At 41.3% G+C, this 20815-nt stretch overlaps 1 protein-coding gene across 4 annotated transcripts in view; it reads right to left on the reverse strand.

Annotated features, from left to right (window-relative positions):
• Positions 1–251: 251 nt before the first annotated feature.
• Positions 252–20815, reverse strand: part of DUSP22 (dual specificity phosphatase 22) — a 44908-nt gene continuing 24344 nt past the window's right edge. For all 4 annotated transcript variants that reach the window (XM_086608426.1, XM_086608424.1, XM_086608425.1 and 1 more), the window contains 4 exons: positions 14093–14142; positions 8567–8641; positions 6896–7067; positions 252–3694 (listed from right to left, as the gene is read on the reverse strand). In XM_086608426.1, coding sequence (XP_086464552.1) covers positions 3509–3694; positions 6896–7067; positions 8567–8641; positions 14093–14142 — 483 coding nt within the window. In that variant the 3' untranslated portion in view covers positions 252–3508. The remainder of the gene's footprint in view (positions 3695–6895; positions 7068–8566; positions 8642–14092; positions 14143–20815) is intronic.

Genomic DNA, 20815 nt, shown 5'->3' on the forward strand with positions numbered 1-20815 from the left:
TACTATAATTTTTCACTGACTGCTTTATAGCCAGTGGTCATTATAGCAACCAATGTTATTACTCTCCTTTATAAAAACAGAGATATGATTTGCTGTATCTTCCTGCTCAATCACAAAATGTAAGGAAGCAACCCTTTCCAGGTTAAAAATCAGGGTAATAAATACTAATGCATTTACCCATTACCTACATTGTATAACACTAAACATTTGCTTATAATCACACATGGATATCAAGTTTATTACTCCCTCCCCCCCCCCCCCCCAAAAAAAAAATCGATTATACATTTCAAATCTGGATATCCAATAAGGTGTTATAAACTTTATACATTTTCCAGTGAACATCAAAATGAGGATAATGCTTTGAAGTACAGAAACAAAATAACTGAATGCACTGTCTACACTATCAAGGCCAACTACTAAGAGATGGACTGGGGTCTAGTCCTGTTCCAGATAGCTGGAAAGTCCTACACACTGCCACTGAAAAGCTGGTTGGAAGACAAGCCATGTCACTTTCTCAGTCTGTGTTAGCTCCTCTCCCTTTCTAGAAGGCCACAGGTGAGAACTGGAGCTACTCTCTTCTGCACCTTGTGGTAATAAAGGAGTAAATGCTATCATTCTGCTCCCTACAGGGACAAACCAAATCCAAGTTTTCTTAGACTGCTGTTGCTCTTTTACCACACTTAAAATACGGTATGCAGTACATACAGCCCAGTAAACAAGATGCAGAAGCAAGAGACTACAGAACGTATGTCTTCTATTTTTTAAAAAGAAGGCAGCACTTCCACTTGCTGACAATATGGCACTCCTCCTGTCTTCCTGCTTTACCCTGTATCTGCTTTCCAGTTGCAGCATAATGCACATTGATGGGGCTATATGGCCCTAAAGTCAAATTCAGTTCTAAAAAAAAAAAAATAATAATAATTGTGACTGACTCTTTGGGGATAACCAACCTATCAAAAGATCCAGCACAGAATAATCTTGGACACACAAACATTAACAGATGTCTCCCATTCTGCCTTGTATTTGTCAGAATAGGGGAAAAAAAAGTAATTGCCAACTTACCAGCACTCACAGGGTTATTACTGCAAGGACGAGAGTGCCGATAACGTTATGGAGTACATAATGTTGGCAGTCAGCTATGGGATGGACTGACTGGACACCCGCAGGAGCACAGGCAGAGTGCTTCTGACAAAAAGTTGCACTATATACCCTATCTGAGTAGAGGGCTGAACAAAGGGACCAGCATCCTCAACACGTATCAGACCCTGTTACCAAGGAAAGTGTTTTCCAATTACCACGTCCGCTCTTGGAGCACAGAGGGGACTGCCAAGGCGGACACTGCTGCGCTGGAATTCCTGAACAGCCAGTTATTTGCAGATGAACATCTCTGAGAAAAGCCAAATACTTCTGTTACCAGGCAAACACAGAGCAGTTGCAGGATATCCCAAACAGGTAGTGGTTCATTTAGCTACAAGTTTGAAAATAAAGTCAATTCCAGCACCTTTCCCAAATCCGACAGCATCCCTTACTGCAACACAGACACGATTATCCCGCTCTCGTCGTGTTCAGTGCACTGAAAGCACTTAGTGCAATGAGAACCCTGATGCAGGCTTGGACTCAGATGAAACGGTCAGGCCAGTTCCACCTCATTCCCTTTTTTCCTTTTTGGCAATTATTGTTTCATATAATATTCAAAAGCCATATTTCACAAGCCATAACATATATTTTTTTGACGATACTTAACAGATATTTAACAGTCAGAGCATATTTGACACCAAAAGCCTTGCTCCCATCCAAAGAATTCACTGCCACGCAAAGCAAGCAGGAAATCACACGAAGAGGGATTTTAGGAAGGGATGGGAGGTCGGCATACTGAAGAAATTGAAAGAGACAACAGTCTATTCAGTATGCTGACTGCTTCTCACTCAGTGCTCAGCTTTCAGCATGATATACACCACATCTAACCAAACATTGGGTTTGGTTTTGTTTCTCTTTAAACATCCTGGCTGTTCGGGATGTATTTTTTAAATTTCTAGAATCTTCAAGAAAAATAGGCCTTTCATCCTCCAAGTCAAAGACAAGAAACCACAATCAGTGCCGCCCCCCATTACACCATCAGAAATCCATACACTGCCCAGCATCCCTGGTGACATACTTGAAGTTACACTCTTAGGATACACTTGAGTCAGGCAATGGCTCCATCCCAGAAACACGCAGCATCACCAAGAGCAGAGCATGGCCCCTAGTTTTAACCTAGTTGAAAATATATTTTACAAATTAATTCCTACGAATCTGATCACAGCAAAATATATAGTGGTTTTAAAATGGCAAAAAGTTGAATTCGGACAAGTCAGTTTTTAAACCAGTGAGAAATATAGGCAATTCTAAAAGAAAACAATCGACTTCTCAAGTACAGACACTTATGAAATACACATGCACACTCTCACGCACACCCCCCCCTCACTTACTTCACTCAGTGTCAGATTAAGATTACACAAGGCAATTTTCAAGGTTGCATTTACAACCACAATGACAAGAACAGCATTTTTGAGGTAGCTGAAGTCAAAGAGCAAACCACAGCACAAGCAAAGAAACAGGTGCTCGCACTCACACCGAGCCCACTCTTTGGAGACACGTTATCGTGTGCGCAGAGGCGTGTGTTGAAGAGGCACGTGTTCCACGGGGAATGAAGTTCAGCGGCACTGGAGACCTGACAAACTGTTCTCCAGAGAAGCTTATGTTGGGAGACCAGATACACAATCAAGGGACCACGGCTGAAATCACTGCACATCAGCTGAGCTGTGGTAACAGTCTCGGTGCTTTTGGTCTGCGGCAGTTCTACCGACAGCTCTGTTGCACGTGCACTGAAGCAAGCACAACTGTGGCAGTTGAAGATGTTATTACTCAGAGCTGTCTGTCCCACTTCTCTCCTAGATGCTAGTGTTGGTGGAAAGGTACAAGTACCCATATCTCACCTGCTCCGGTCTGTAGCCTAGCATTCAAGTTCAAGCCCACCTCCACGGTATCACTTGCCAATGGGCTGTGAACAGGAGCAGCAGAGACTTAAGATTCCTTCTTCAGGTGCAATAACATCTTTGCCACATTAATAGTGCAGAGATGTCAAACTGCCACAGCTTGAATCACCAGACCTCATCTCTCGGAGCCCTTTGCTAGCCTACAACGAAAGGAGTTGAGCTAACCTCACAGCAAATGCCAGGCAATGTGGGCATAAGGGGATAATAGCTGTGGCTGGCTGACAAACTGGATCAGCCACAGTAACTGGATCATGTCTCTGGGCATACAGAGAGCTTGATCCTGCCCAAGTTATAAAACTGTGTCAAACACACTCATACACACACACACATAACGTAGTATTTTCATCAAGAAGCTTTCTACAAATCAATTGTTTGCGTGATTACTGCTGAGAGTCTTGATGATGGGATGGAAATTATGGCAAGATGTTTTTCAAAGGTAGAACGAACAAAAAAAAAAAATCAACCTCCTACGATTAGGTCTCTGTTGTGTAGTTGCTGTATGAGAGAGATGGCACAGATGAGAAGTTGTTATTCCACTGTCTTCCTCCAGTACTCTGCTGCAATTCTGCCTGCTCTTTATATTTGCTCAGAAGACTTTTGGCTTCTTGAAGATCCTGAGAAGAGTTTTCCCCATATTCTTCTTTCAGCCACTGCCTGAACTGCAGAAATTGAACATACAGATACAATATTGAAACAATAACATGAGACTAATGCATAAGTAATACTCCCTCCTGTCCTACAGAATTTCAAGAGCCTCTAAGAACACAAGCAGTTTAAAGAAAAGCACTACAAATATCGCGCATCCTTCAATAGCAGCACAGAGGACACAGGCACAAGAACACACGTTTGAAATCACCGAGATCCCTTATATCCTCTAAAACGACACACTTGCACATCAGCTTGACTGACTGGAGTAATATGGAGTAAGGAACACCCACTGGGCAAGGACATCCTGGACTTAAAAGCACCCTCCTCCTGTTGCACATACAAGCAATAAGATCAATTAGTGTTGACGCTAATACAATCAGCCAACTTGCCCAAGTCACAACAGGCCTCAAGAAGGTTGAAGATCAGAAAGTCAATCACTCATGTTTTTTTTTATCCTGAGTCCACAAATGTTTGTAGTAAAAAAATGTACTGTAGATACCAAGAAAGGTATCTTCTAGGAAAAAAAAGTCCAGAGTTTTAGAAGCTATAGAATAGGATCCTACATGTTACTGACATGAGTGACTGAATATGGTACACGGTAACAGATGTAGCAGGTCCAGTTGAAGGTCAGTCCAGCTCAGTATCCTGGTATGAGAGTAGCCAGATGTAAATGCTGAGGAAAGACACAAGCAACGGTGGGGCAATAATGCTGAGACCTTTTCCCTGGTCATTTTTCTCAGCTTCCAGCAATTTTCAGCTCAGGTACTTTCAGAGGCTGAGGCAGTGTCTTTGTGTTTGATAGTAACAAATGAATTTTTCTGCCATGAGATCACTTTTTGAATCCACAAATTTCTACCACAAGATATTTGGAGGCTAACAAGCTCTGTAAGTACATTTTGTACAAAACCCCCTCCTTTTCCTTCATTGGGACCTGCCAATTGATAGTTCCATCTTATGTTACAGGGAAGAGCAGAAATCACAATGTTCACTTTCTCTATTCCACTCAACTTTACAGATCTTCATCACATCCTTCTCTGTCAGTTCTTTGCCAGTTGAAGAATTTGAGTCCACTTCGTTAATCCCGACAATCTTGTTGCTCTTCTCTGCAGAAGCAGCAAGTAGACACAGACCTCAACTGTTCCGTCCCAGTGGGGATAATATTCCTGTGATCATTTTTCAAGCCTCATCTTTCATAACTTTGTTCTGTTTGGGTCTCAGGGACAGCTTTATACATAAGACCATTTGCTAGGACATTAGGAGGCAAGACCTCAACATGGTTAATCCCTCCCATTCCTAAAAGATCATAAGGTCCTGAGTCAAATCTGAAGCCCCAGGCTACCACATGGAAGTCTGGAATTGGTGCAAATCATGTTATGACTTTAGTGACTAAACCCCTTCCTGTAAGACCAAGATCTAAAGGACCCCATTCCAGAAACCCTACAGGATACCACCCTACAGTGGCACAGCAAAACACCCATGCTGCTGAAATCAGAAGTTGTTCACACCCTTGGCAGATGGCATTATTCCACCGAAATCAGGTGTGTAAACAGACACCTGCTGAGGATGTGGTTGCTGTAAAGAGACAGTAGGAAACTACAGCCCAGCCAGTGACTACAGGTGGATATCTCTTTTTGCAACCTACTGCCTCCCCCTCAGTGCAAAAAGGCAGAATGTGCCGTCCATGGTGGATGAAAAAAAGAGACGTTACTGTCTTTATCAGGCTATTTGCATATAGCCTTAATTGTCATTGCTGTTAGCCCAGACCAATTAGAGTAGAAATGACTGTAAGGGAGGAAGGAGACAAGTCTGGAAAGTCCCCCTCAGACTTTTGTCTCTTAAAAATCAGTTACTCTACCATTTACGCCAGTTCCAAACGATCCAGGAAACCTTCAGTTAAATATTAAAAAAAGCAAATATTTACAGTTGCAAACTGCATCATGCAAAACAAATGGTAATTTCTAAACTCTTGAGCTTTCTGCAGCAGAATGACAGGCATGGAATAAAAAAAAAAAAACAAAACAACAAACAAAAAACACAACATCCTTTGCCTCGTGTATTTTGCTTTCCGATTTTGGTTTGCCTTTGTTGTTGTTGTTGATTTTTAATAAGCAGAATAGGCACAAAAGCCCAGAGAACAGCAACATGCTGAGCAATGGAAAACAGAGAGGACGACCAGAGTAGGTTGTTAACATAAGTGGAAGTCATCAATCGCCCACGGGGAGCAGGTCTTTTGTGTGGGACGGTTCTTTTTAGAGGTAAGAAGCTAATTTTTGTTTTATGAAAACCACTTTGCAGCCTTACTGTTCCCTCAATTCTCTTAGTCCTACAAAGCCTTCAGAGCCTAAGAAGAAAAAAGGGTCAGATTTGAGACTGTTCTACACATCAGAAAATTTATTAAGTCTCAGCCACAGAAGGAGGGGGGGAACACAACACGTAAGTCACAGTGACATCCTAGTTTAACTCCCAGATAGCAAAGATTTCTGATTGCAATTTCCTTCCTGCTTACTATTCCAAATGAATGTGCTGGGGGGAAACCCACTATTTTTATGCAGCTGGTACTTACAGGTTGGTCTTTCTGCTGCATTCTGAGCAACTTGCAATTTAGTTTACTCTAAAGGTGTCAGTCTTGTGTTGTAGTACACATTAAGCAAAGCCCTTTTTACAAGGGCATGTAGTGATAGGACAAGGGGCAATGGATTTAAACTGAAAGAGGGGAGATTTAGATTGGATATAAGGAAGAAATTCTTCAATCTGAGGGTGGTGAGGCACTGGAACAGGTTGCCCAGTGAAGCTGTAGATGCCCCATCCCTGACAGTGTTCAAGGCCAGGTTGGATGAGGCTTTGGGCAACCTGATATAGTGGAGAGTTTCCCTGCCCATGGCAGGGGGGTTGGAACTGGATGATCTTTGAGGTCCCTTCCAACCCTAACCATTCTATGATTCTATGATTCTATGAATCACTGGATTGAGAGCACAGCTGGGCAGGAAGTGTGTTTAGATGTTGTGCTTTGTCTCTTCTCCAATCCAGCATTTCCTGACACCTTGAGTTCTATTTGCACCTCCCCAGTGGAGCAGGCTTGGCCAAGAAGCCATTACCTCAAAGCAAACCCAGGGAGTCAGATAAACCATCCAGGCCTCAAAATCGTGAGAAGTAGCCCATGATCTGAGACTTTGGATTGTGTTTTGCAGCTCATTTGTCTGTAGTTCATTTACCTGATCAACATCATGTTTTTCAAACTCCTGGAGCTGCCTCTGGAAGCCCATGTTAGGATTGGCACAGGATCTCGCTGCGCGGACAACAGACAGTGCGTCTTCCCAACCAAAGTCCGTGATGGTCATTATGTAGGCAACCACCAATGTTACACTCCTGGAGACACCTGCAAGGCTGCATGAAAAAGGAGGTACAATAAATGGAAGTAGTGCTGTACTTCATCTATCACAGCTGAAAGCATCACTGCCCAACATCACAGCAGACTGCTAGCAGGAAGAAATATTAAAATATTTGAGTTAAAAGGTTTTGGTGCTGCTTTTTCAAATGCATCAGAACAACTCTATGACAATACTGAGAAAATGGGTTCTAAGTGGCAATTCACTTAAGACTGGAAAGGAAGAAATAAGTATTAAGTCTTCACAAAACCAGGAGACAGGGCACACGTTCTAAGTTAGATTTGGGGTTTAATAAGCTAGAAAAAAGTCACCCAACACTCTTCTGCTTATATAGATCAGAATAGTGAAATGAGACTGTTCCTTCTCCACCATGAATAAAGGCTTCAATTTCATGGGGCTGAAATGAACTTTAACTGAACTATTAAAGAATGCACGTCTGGTTGCTTGAGCTCTTTTCCGTCTTTCTGATACCCATGCACTGTGCAGCTTCAACTCTCAAGACTTCAGTTTTCCCATGTGAAACTCTGTGATAAAGTAAGAATTATTCACTATTACTGGTTTGACAGTGCTGAACAAAAAACTCTCAATTACTGTTGTAAGCATAAAGAGTGTTTGAGTTAATCTGTATCAGACTCTTCCACTTGGCGTTTCAAAAACATTTTATGCTTTTGAAATGCTTCACAAATTTAAATACATGTTTTTTGAAACTGTATCAGAATTCAAACAAATGATCCCTGTTTTACATAAACGAAGACTGACCAAATGACTCGTGCACAGCCCTATGACGAGTCAGCAGCAAACTGAGGATTTATGCTCAGGGCCTGTGTACAAGTCCAGTGTTCAAATCACAAGATGACTCTGATTCCAGATATAGACTCAGATATGTCACTTGGACATACAGAACAAAGACTACAACCAATAGCAGAGAGCAAGAAAAAACTCAGGGTGGGATTTCCTTTTCTGTTCTCTACAGTCCCAGGAGCACCTCTCCAATCAGAGACTTGCTATTAACAAATGCGACATTTGAATGCTTCAGCAGTTTAAAGAAAAAAGGGGGAAAAAAATGAATTTCTGTTCAGAGGAACATTTTTTTAAACAATTCTGAAGTGATCAAAATAGCTGTTATAGAAACTAATCAAATTATTAGGATTATGGAAATAATCTTTAGAAATACAGTGATTAAAATAATGGTAACTAAATAATACGTCTCTAGTCAAATCAATCCTACAAAAAGTTTAGTAAGAAGACAAGGTCAAGAAGAATTTCTTGGGCTCCTTTTATCTCCAGGCAGCTGCCCACCCCAGTGATTCAAAAGTCCTAGCAGAAGGCTTTAATAACATTTGCAAATCTCCTGGGGCTCTTCAAATAAAGGGGGCATTCCAGTCCAAGTGGATTTTGCTATAAAATGGGGCTGAACACTAACTCATCATCAAAATGAACATCCAAATCAAGGTAGATCAACCCTCAAGAAGTTTTTTTAATAAGTGGTATACATACCAATGAACTAGGCAGCCTTCACCTGTGAGCCGGCACTCGTGGATAAATTTGATGCTTTCTCTGAAATGCCTCGCCCTGAAAACAGAAGCAGAAAGGGAGTAAAGAAAGTGCTCTATTTAGTAAAATCATTACTTGGAAAGAGAGAAATGTATCCGAAAGCTCGTGTAACGCCATTTCTAGAATTTAGAGCTGAATACAGGTCTTACAAGGTAAAAGTGTCTGCCAATGAAACGCAATACTCACTGGCATAGTTATTCTCCACTCTATCTGAAGAAGAAACTGGTATCTTAGGTACTACAGTGTGATAACTTTATTCTGATAACTACCAAATCTGTATTTCAGTTTGTGTTTTCTTTCTCTTTAAACTAGTAACTTGGCCTCGCGTGTACTTGCATATGCTCAGATGTCAGACAAAACTTGGGATGACGACAGGAGCCCTTCTCAAAGTGTACCGTCTCTCACAAAGAGGCATCCACTACCCGCTACCCAAACTTCAGCTTAACTTTGACTTCACCTCCTCCTTCAAACCATGGACTAGGACACATCCAAACGTGACGACTTTCTTCTTTGAAACACGAAGTCTTTGCCCTCTGACGCTGCTATAAAAAAAAATTCTCAATTCAAGCCTTGGCTTCTTGAGCTCCTTCCAGTCTCCTCCTCTCAGGGTGCAGTACCCCTTCTGGCTGCCCTTATTCAGGGTGCCAGCCTAGCTTTTTTTAAGGCAGCGTAGGAGAAAACGTGGAGAAGATACAGACTCAGTTTACAAACCTTAAGGTTTGTACTCTCATTATCCTTTACTCATGCCTCTTCCCTGTAAGCAGGGCAAGTCTGAAGGAAATAACTGGGCAGCTGTCATCATTTCAGCAAATCTGCAGCGTCACATCTTTACATCCCAGCCCCAAGTTGCTCGCCCTGCCTCTGCCTTTCAGGCTGCAAAGCCTTTGGGGCTGCCTGGAATTTATCACAGCGCCTCTTAGTGCAATAAAGCTGGAGTTCACTGTGGCCTTTGAGTGCTCTTGCAATTCAAGCTCACGAGCAACAGCAATGTGTGCGACACACAGAGGAGAGAGCTTCTTGAGGGGCAGTCACTACCCACCTTATTGGCAAAGACAAACCTGAAAGCACTCAACACCATGAAACACAATGCCCTGTATTCAAGATGTTTCCCCTCTCAGGGTGAATATTATACCACAAGGGTAAAAGAAAAAAACCTCAGCCCAGCACCAGCAGCCACACAAAAACCAGGAATACCCACATAAAAGGAAGCTTTTCTTCCTGCCCAACAGTGCAGCTGCTGGTACTGTAAACGCTCAGGCCTGGAGTAGGACCACAGTGATACAACAGAGTGGCAATGGCTGTGGAACTTGCAAAGGCAATACTGTCTAAGCTGAAATATCCAAAAAGAGGAACATCAAAGCCCAGGACTCCCTCTCCAAGGCAGTTCTTTCATCACTGGATATAACATGGAGAACACAGCTGGAGAAGACTTGAGTGACTTATTTGGAAAATCTCAAGGCATCATGCAATTCCAAGCTTTAGGACAGGATGTCACCTCAGGATTTTGTTTCTCAAGAAACTGATCAAGTTTGTGAGATGAGTGAAGAAGAGGGAGGACACCTTACAAATGTATTTCCACTCAGACTGCTGTTCCAAAACATATTCACTGGCTGAGTTCTAACAAATCATGGCGCTTGGGTCTGCCTGGGGTGCACGAGCACCTTCACATAAATGAACTCGGAGGACTAATGACACATTGGGCTGTGTGTGCAAGAGGCATTGCTATTGCACAATGAAGGAGCACTTATCTGAGATTGATGGATTCAGTTAAATGAAACTCGGTTAGGGCTGGATTGACAACATCCCAATCTTCTCTCACACCCGTCTTCTCTCTTTCTCTCTAGAAAATCTGGCCAACAGCACAGCTCCAAGCACCAGTGAACACACTTCCAATGGTCTAGCACAAGTTTTGGTTAAACACGTCAATGCTTTGGTTTGAAAAATATCTGCAAATGAGCGTAACACCTTTGCAGGTACTAAATACAGCTAGTGGTGAACTCCATTCACTCAGTTTTATTCGCCCTTCCTTATTGCTGGCACTCAGTCAGCTGAAGCACTGTGAAGTGTGTTTACAGGCATTGATGAAAATGAGAAGAATTAGTGCTGCTTTGTAGAACCACAGCCCCTCCCCACCTTGAATCAGAGAAAAGGAGAAATGTACTTACTCCTCGCCAACCCTATGGTATCACAGTCGCTGCTGGCTCAAGCAAACAACAGTTGCCCAAACTCATTTTCAAAGTTACAATACAAACCACATTTACATGAAGACTAAGTTTGAGGACCAGTTAGCTGTGGGGCAAGTGCCAGACACAAAGAAGAATGGCAAGTCTTACATTAATGACAAAACAGTTGATTGTCATCTGTAACAGGAAAGCACTTGACAAACGTGTTGATTTGCAACCTATTTGTTTGATTGAACAGTTACTTCAAGACAATTTATTACATGATATCTGGCTTTTACATCTCCCAGCTTAAAGCTGGGTCCTGAACTGCATCGTCTTCACCGTGGGAAAACACCACAGGAAGAACCACCAGTATAATGCCCCTACCAGCATGTTGTAAAAGTTACCAAAACTTATGCATCAGCAAGCTGGATAATCCAAAACTAGGCTGAGGGCAGAGTTATGGTACCAGATCTACATATTCACCCATTGCTAGTCCGACTTTTATGAATATTATAAAGGTTAAAAAGAAAGCATCCAAATCTGATAGGAAGAAGCACCTTCATGTTTCTTTCCTTCGGCAATGTAAATGCAAAAAAGAGCCACCTAAATTTATTTTCTTAATAGGTTATCTGGCTTCTGTATTATCACCACCAAGAACATGACCGTTGGAGGGTAGTTCCTTAGAAACACGTAGTTTAAGACTATTAGCTGGAACAGGACAGGAAGGGATGATTTGATTTCTATAGAATAAACTTTTTAGCAACAGGGTCTATAGGAGATGACGTTTCTGGAGAAGTCAATGGCCTAAGGTAAAAATCCTCACAGTCCAGGGAAAACACTTTTTTAATGCCTAGGAAGCATCTCAAGTCTCAAAAGCAACTGCTTGATTCCTATGCTTGGTAGGGGCAGAACATGGAAAGTAGAAGCAAGTTTTTGAGCCACTTTAGTGAACACCCACATGTCAACAGGGGAATCCCTGATGTATTTCCCTGGCAATTCATTCCTCTGACGAAGGCAGCTCCACTAAACAAGCTTACTAGAAGTAAATGTGCGTTACATACATAAGAAACCAGAAGTTTCCCCTCACAAAAACTGAGCTGAAGTGAATCAAGAGCTCACAGTCCCAAAATTCAGTGGGTAAAGGCTTTCGGTTGGACCTTCTCTATCTGCCAGCAGCTGCAAAGTAGCAGCAAAGCTTCTGACAAAGCTGCTGTTGGGAGAGACAGACGAGACAGCGGTGTGTGTATCTGGTCAGTTGTGCCCGTCAACCACTGCTAAGAAAACACGAGGACCTGCAATACAGGATTCTGCCTTCTTTTTCCCGACGCTACCAGAATCCCTCTATTGAAAGAGGAGGGTAGATACACAAAGATGTTGCAGAGGGACCAGCTCCCTTCCCTGTTCCCCAGCTATCCCTCCCTCCGCAGAGGGCACAGGCAGTACAGTTAACCGCTCCTAGATGAGATTGTGTCAAATCCTCACAGACTGAACAAAGACAGTTTCTTCTTGCTTTCAGAAGAACGTGTGTGCAAAGCAAGCAACGTTGCTATTTGCAAGCATCGTGATTTGATTTTACTTGAAGAAGATGTGGACTGTATGAAGCAAAAAAGAAAAATCGGTTACTCATCAAGTTTTATTTTAAGTGATGAAATGTATCAGTATTAGAAGTAATGACGTTTGCTTGCAACCACCTGACACCAAAGCAAGTATTTTAGATGCCTGCAGCATGACAGAAACAATACTCATGCAAATATTCTATCTTCTTACTGAAGCTCTACAAGCTTTGGTACCGTGCCAGACAGTTCACGTGCTGGAGGTGGTTTTTCAATATAACTCCTTGATATTTAACAGTGAAGGAGAGGCCGAATTGTACATGGATTAACGTTCACCACAAACGCCATCCTTTCTATTGCCATTCCCAACTGACCCAGATCTCTGCTAGCAAAGGAAGCAGATCCGCAAAACATTTTCAGAAATGCTACACAGATCCCAACATATCAACAAACAATTAATATGACAACAGGTGAATGTTTCCCCTGATTTTTTTTTTTTATTTCCCCTTCCTAAAAGGATTTTTTTAAACAAAAAACATTTTTATTTTAAGTATTAAGGCCACAAAAGTTGTCCATGAGAAAGGTAGTTAGCTGTCTGCTTTTCGTTATAGACTGTCTTGAAATTTAGGGGTTTGAGGTGTTTTTTTTTGTGGGTTGAGGGGGTTGTGTATATGGTGGTTGTTTGGGGTTTTCTTCCCTTCCCCTAAAAATCATGACAGAAATGCAGATCGAAAAGGTAAATCATCACACATCAAATGCCACACTGGAATCTTTCTAGGGTATGAGAAACACATACTCTAAAAATATCCCCCGAAAGCATGAGCTGGAGTATTGCTGTGATGTGAGAGCAAAGCAGTGCTGCACTTCCTTCCGTACCTACCAGGCCTCTTTCAACTACTTGTTTCTGTACAAAACTTGGTAGCAGGATGTGGCTGAAACCCCCCTCACCTCTCCCCAACATAAACAGTGAGCTCTAGAAGAAAGAGTTGGTCGCCATCCAAGTTCTCTTACAAAACCTGTTTTGATTTCTCTTTGGAATCAAGACTTGCTATGCTCAATGGTTCAAAACATTAAAACCAAGGGCAAGTCAATTAACATTTTATGAATGTTAGCGAAGATGAGAAAGAGCGAGGCTGGGACACCCCAGTTTCAGTACATATATCCTCAAGGCAAGAGTCACTGCGGGCAGCAACTCCTCACCGTGCCCGTCTACGACTAAGAGCAGCAGGGTCTTCTCAGGCAGGGGTAGACAAGAAGTCCAGAGCAGACAGTTGCAGGGGTAGTTTGCACACTGAGACTTTATCCTGAAGGCCCACTGTGGAATTTATTTCAGCCCTTGAAGCACTAGGCTTCCTATCTCTTTCAAATATTTTCTCCTTGTTAATGGCTTGGAGATAGTGCTAACAACAAAAAAAATTACAGCTAAGCAAAAAGGTTTACAAAAACAATGGCTAGAATAAACTGGGACTAAATTAGGAGCAAACTCACTAAGGAATTCCCGAAATTTAAGGCCACAAATGAAGAGGAGTGTTTACATGCTGACCCTCCTACAAACCCTCACACACAAAAAGCAGAGTCTGAACCACAGGGGCTGGAATAAAGCGTTACTGCGTTTTCTTAATGGATTAAAAACCACATTTGTGTAATACCTGGGAGAGATCAGAATCAGATCTTTCAGCTCATTGTAAAACAGGAATCACGGTACTGAGGGATTTCTGGGGTTTCGGGATTTATTTTTAAAGAAAACTTACAAGTTCTGCGAGGGTGAGTCAGCAGCAGGAATGCACAGATACTTCACTCCCTGTGTAAAGAAACAAAAAGGAATGAGAAGAAGATATCCAAGGCAAACACATTTCTCTACCACCACGCTAAGTCCTGCTCTAGACTGGTGTAGTTTCATTGACTCTGAGGAAGGCTCACCATTATTCCGACAAGCAGAGATCATCTCTATGCAGCCAGATTTTAAAACACTGTTTCACATCTGCTTTGCTGCTAAGAAACCAGCACATAGCTTAGTCATGCTTATCTCAAGGCCCAAGAGCAAGCTTTTTAGAATAGAAGCATCTTTACTAAAACAGTCTAAACCTCTTTTTCAAAATCTCATTCTTCTTACATTTCTAGTAAAACTAAGTAGCGTCTCCTTCTGCTGTTCCCTTTTTCTGAACAGATGCTACAACCTAAAATTGTGAGAAACAATTTATTTTCATCCCATGCAATCATTCTCCTTTATCTAGTTGATAAACCAAACAAAATGCATTTCAGAAAAGAAACGTGTTTGTGGCATGAGATTTGGTTTTTATTTTTTTTTGGAAACTTCGAGAAGGGCAATTGTAAAACTCATACTTTTCTTACAAAAAGTTAGTCTCGTTTTCTTAGTCAGCTATCATAATAAGTTGCAAGATCAATTAGGGAAGTTAGATAACCATTTCTGATGCATTAAAAATGTTACCGGTTATATTTAAAACCACACCATAATCGTACACTACTGCTTTGCATTGTCAACGCTTATTTTAACTGTAATTTTATTTTTCAAAGCTTGTTTTGCTCCTATGACTGTTAAGAAAAAGAACATTTCTGAAAACTTATTTCACTAACTTCTCAAATAGGTCTTCCAAGAATACAAGTTGCAGTTCAGACACACAAAAACTAAATCACTCACCGGAAGTCTTTCGACTTATCGCAGATGCAAAGTCATAAATTTTTCAGATGTACTTGTAAAAATAAGGATCGACAGCAAAGAGGCCACCATAAAACGCACCTTAGTTCATCTTTCTGTAACAATGCAAACCCCTGTAATAATCCTGCATCTTTCAACAACACACATGGAAAGTCACATTTGTCAATAAGAGATCCTTGGCCAACAAGATGGAACACGACATGCCTCTACCAGGCATTTCATCTGCAGGGGGAGCGGGGCAGGAATTTTCATTGCTCAACTGTGATGGCTACCTGAGGAAGCATTTTCTCTAACACCCCCTTTGCTTTGTTGGCTCAGAAACCCCTCTTGAATTCCCCCTGTGCGCACTTGGTTACTTCACTTGCCATCTTATACCAAAGAGGAATTCCTTGTATAAGAGGTCCTGACCCCCGGACACCATGATACACCATCACGCCAATCCTCTGCAAGATGCGTGAACTTCACCACTGTGCCAGAAAGGATGTGGTGATACCTCACCCCCACTTACGCAGGGCATCAGCTACTTTCTTAACCCACTAGAACTCTTTCAGCCAGTGTCTTCTTCACAGCCACACATATTTGAGAGCCTGCCCTGTGCCCTCCATGCTTTACCAGCCTTCCTCGTTCTGACAGGCCATCCCCAGCATGCCACAACCGGAGGAGAGTTGCTACTGTCTATGGCCTTCTGGTTTGGGGATGGCAGTCAGAGCGGGGAAGGCTCTGCAGACAGTCCTAAGCATGGAGAGATGGAGCCGTGGCAGTAGGCACCATCAGGACAACACCAAGCCAGTGACAGCATGTGGAATTCTGCATGAGAGCTGCACGGCAGCTGAGGGGAGAGAGAATGAGAATGCAGCCAGCTTGCAAACCAAAGCAGCTTGCTGCCAGAGGCAACGGCACCAGCAAGTAACAGCCCCTCCTGCCTTGTAGGAGAAGAAGGGATGTCTACAGCAGGAGGCCAGGAGGGCTCCGCAGGCACCAGCTGATCCACAACGGCTTGCACAGATACATTCATTTAGAAAGACGATGCAGCAGCAACACGTACATTGATAAGCTGCTGAGCCAAGGATGATACTTATATTGTGACAGATTAATTACGATAATGAACATCTTGTATGACGCGTCTGAGAGGTTTATCTCGGACACTAGTATCACTTCGAGTGAGTCACTCCAGTAGAACGGGGGCCTGTGACCTGAAAGTAAATTTACATGCTATTCCTTCCCCCACACCTCTAGACAACTCCATGCCACTAACCCTGTACCACCACAGGAAAAAAAAACGGGAAGAAAACTGAAGGTAGGAGATGGGTTCACTCTGGAGCACACTATATGCCAGAAGGTTTGCTCATCCAGCATGCACTGATGCAAGTGGTTCCACCGATTTCAGAAGCCATGGCACACGCAGAGTGCTTTTCACAGGCTGAGTGCAGAGGGGCTTTCAGATCATGATCACTTTAAAAGCAGAAGTAGCACTAGCACAAGTTTAAGGCCCGCAATGTTCTTTTTTTTTGTCACAGCTGGCTAGTTCATACTTCCACAAGCAAGCATGAAACTGCCTGTGAGACCGCACATGGTACTGAATGGCTCATCCAGAGCCTGATCCTGGAGGTCTTCAGCACTTAAAACTTCCAGTGAAGCCCACAGCACTCTTTTCACTCCTGTGCTTGCAAATGCTCAGCATCAGCCTATTAGCCTTATTAATACAGCTTCTCAGACAGGAGATGGTTAAAGCTACTGGGATTTGGTGTTTTGACCAATGCATGTCACTTGTATGGTGTTTCTGGAAGGCTGTGGTGATGGACTCCTCCCTGTGAGGAAATAATCACACACTCAACTCAGAAATAGTTAGAGGTGGGATTTCAAAAGTACAGTGCAGTGACCTAACCTGACTCCCTCAAAAGTCAACAGCAAAACTCTCCGTGACTTCGACCCCAACACAGTTTGGTCAGAGTTGGTGATTCCTGAGGATCCCACCCTACCATCAAGTTTTGCTTCTCTTGGTTGAAATAACAATGATAATAATAGGATCAAATACCATTCAGCGTAACTGGATACCTGAAATACAACAAGACGACAAAAAGACTGTGTGGGGCAGGTTTTCATAATGAGACTTCAAGGGATTTTCTGTGTAGCTATCCATATGTTGATTGCTGGAATTAGCTTTTCCTCCCACATGCTGGATAGACTTTCTTTTTTAAAGATATTGGTAATAGGAAGATAACTACTGAGCCTACCCAGGATCATAGTATTATTTGTACATTTGTACCCCAAGACACGGCTGTCCTTCCTGTGCACATACCCTGCAGATAACATCTAAGAAGTGTCCCAAAGGGACCTTCCAAAGCAGAACAGTTTATGCCAACTGAACAAATAAATACCTACATTTTCAACAGGGGACTAGCACTCCAGAAAGATAGACACATCTCTATTTTATTACCTAGGAGGTTGTTTGCCCTTCTGAAACTGCAAAGCATGAAAGACAAGAAGGCAACAACCACTGAAACGGTGACTGAAACAGAGTAAGCGAAATAAGAAGATTGTTGAAGAGTCAAGCAGACCAGGCCCTAGTGAAAATTTCAACAGGCTCCAAATCGGTACCTGGTCTGCAGGTTCATTAAACAAACTTGAATCTGGTTGCAAATGCAACATCCAGAGTTGAACCAAAATCGCACATTAATAAAGATGGGAAGACAAAATACAAATTTGACGTCAACCATACGGAAGTCCTTATTAATTTATTTTTAAATGAACTCTGTTTTGTTTCCTACGAACAACAATTCTCTAAAAATTATTCAGTAGAGGAAGGACAGAAAAACTCAAAACGGGTATTGCAGCACTTCACCTACACAGACTAAATTAGGTGCTGCAGAATAGCTAACTCATCCCAAAACACGGTAAGTGTTCAAAGCAAGGAGAAAAGCTTGCAATTATAAAAACTAATTAAAAGAGAAAGATTATTTTAAATTCTGCATGAAGTAATACATCCACTGTATTTATTGAATACGGCTGCTAATATACAATTATTCAAACATTTCTTCAGCTGACAGCTGTCAGTCATGTCTTATCTCTCCAAACAACCTTCTTCCCACATTACCCATTTTAAAAAGAAAAAAATAAAAATCAATCCAACCTTTTTAATTAAACAGAAGTTATGTACGTTCTCAGGTAATAAAACATTCCATACATATGGAACGCGTTCAAACCCAAGCTCCTAGGTCACTGAGATGCTGAACACAGCTTTCTTCTGCTCATCTAGATTCACTACTACTTACCACTTGTTACTTTTAAATCATTGCTCACTTTCCTTTCTCCATCAATCACCTTTACCACCAAACACCCCAACCCTCCAACACACACACTTCTCTAAACTTTTTCCTCTTTATTTACATGATGATCCTAACTGATGCTCTCATCAAATAAAAGCAGCACTCCCGTTTCTCTTGGTGTATTTAACCTGATAAGATTACCTCAAAAATATCAGTAAAATAAAATATAATTTACTTTTCTGTTTTCTGTTTCAGCAGAGTAACCACCAAAACTAGAGTTCTGTCTCTTAGGCCCTGAAACTAAATGCTACAGTTAAACCGATACAGTGAGAGCTAACAAAACTAGAGCAAGTATTCTGATTTCAAGACTGTCGAAGTTGAAACAAGCGAGAGTTAAGTAAAATTTCTAAAATTCACTGTTATTTGAGAAACAATGAAAACACTTGCACATTTTCATCACAGATTCTAGAACTAAGTCAGTTCTGCTGCAGTGAATATCGAGGTATTAAAAATAAAAAAGTTTAGGCACACATATATATATGCAGAGGTTTTCCACTACAGTTAATAAGGTATACATGGAATTGCAGTCATTTTCAAATTTCTAATTATTTTAGAGATCAATCTACTAAGATGAGAAACGGAACAGTTATCTCACACTTGGGATAGTCAGTAAGACCATAGCACACCACCTTCCTAATATCGTTAGCTTTTAAAAAAGATAATTAGATCTTTGTTATTAAATCCAGTATTTCATAAAGTGCTCAGGAAACGTACCAGTCCATTTTCTTAAGGAACACTGTTTCTGTTCTACTTACTTATAACCTATTTAAAAAACTCCAGCTTCTTTTTAACTAAACTTGTGAAAACTGGCATTTGGGGTTTTTTAGTAGAACATATAGAATTTTGCAGTAGCAAAATGACACATCTACAAGTGCTACATGTCAGATACTGAGTCAATGACTGAGAATAGGATCTCTACAGAGCACGCACAAATTTAATCACAAAATTCCAAGAATAATTACGACTCCAAACAGCGTAAGGTGCAAAGAACAGTACTGCGAGATAAATGCAGCACCTATAAGGATGTTTGCTCCTTTGTAATGATTCATTAAGAACTGTGCTCAGTTTGATTACACCTTAAATCATACTAACAGTTTACCCATGAAAGAAAACTGTCCAGTGATTTTGATGTAAAACTGAGTGCTCTAGCAAAACAGTATGCATGAGAGTAAGAGAAAGGACTAAAAATGTTGCTCATTATTTCACGTTTAGTGTGTTTTCTAAGTAATGTTTTTTTACAGATGTTCTCCAGAACACTGGCCCCACCACTACTGTATATATAACATTTCTGAGGTTCTAGTTAACATTGGAAACCTGAATCTAGAACTCCAGATGCTAAAAGGCGAGGAGAGGGAGAAAGATCCTCAAACTACAAAATTTCTGTTGTGCAAGGGCAGGGGGTGGGGGGAAGGGGTTGTGTTTTTTTTTAAAAAAAAAAAGTAGTTTAAAAAGAGCAGGATTGTATTTTTGGCATTAAACCTCTCTATTTAAATTTATGTAAAGATATCATCAACGACTTCCAAGAAATTTTTTTTTAAACCTAAACCCCCAAACTTAAATTTGTGAACCCAGATGCAAATAGAAAACCTCCAGCACCTGGCAAGTTCTTTCAGGTTAGTCAAAAAAACATGTGTTAATTTGAGTCGTCACATCAACAGATGAGGGCAGGAGGACTTATTTTTGTTTAGGGGCATTTCAGCCAAAAAGCTAAAGTGGGAAACAGCCGGCACAAAGCTTCCTCAAGCCAAACCAACAAGAGTTTATCAAGGGTTTTGTCCAGTAATGCACCGAACTGAACCTGCTAAACTGAAAACTGTTCAACCGTTTGTTTGTTCTTTCAGTTGCTTTCTGTAGTAATCATCATTGGTGATGATTTTATTAATGACTCATAGAAAATACACTTGTGTTTCAGCAAAAAAACACCAGTAATTGACTTTAGTGAACACCACACTACTCAGGTTTGGTTTTGAAAAATATTATAAATGAAATTGAAATTACATGAAGAATATGAACAACAAAAAGCAGGATGCTCCTGCAATAGAACTTACACATTTCGTTTGTGTTATCTTGAATAATACAATAGTTTTTACAAGTCATGGGGGGATTTTTTGCAATGTTTGTTCATTATTTTCTTAGGAAGTAGTCTCAGTGACTTTTAAAAAGTCCATATCATTAAGGCTGCAATGTGCCAATCACAAATATAAAGTGTCCTGTTAAAGCTCTCCTTTCCCATCTCTCCTCTGCATCACCCTTTCTAAAATTCTAAGAAGGAAACGTTGAAGAGTTAAGGATTCCAATTTACTTGCACAGAGAGCTGCACATGTTATTTCTAATTCTAACCCTGAATTCCAATTCTAACCTGGCTCGTCTGAAGGAATGCAGAGTGGGAGGAAACACTAATGAGTTTATACTCAGTTGTGGTTTACCTCCTTTAAGACACACCAAGAATATTTACGGGACTCCATACTTCA

This window comes from Tauraco erythrolophus, chromosome 3, assembly GCF_009769465.1.
Source record: "Tauraco erythrolophus isolate bTauEry1 chromosome 3, bTauEry1.pri, whole genome shotgun sequence".
Taxonomy (NCBI): Eukaryota; Metazoa; Chordata; class Aves; order Musophagiformes; family Musophagidae; genus Tauraco; species Tauraco erythrolophus.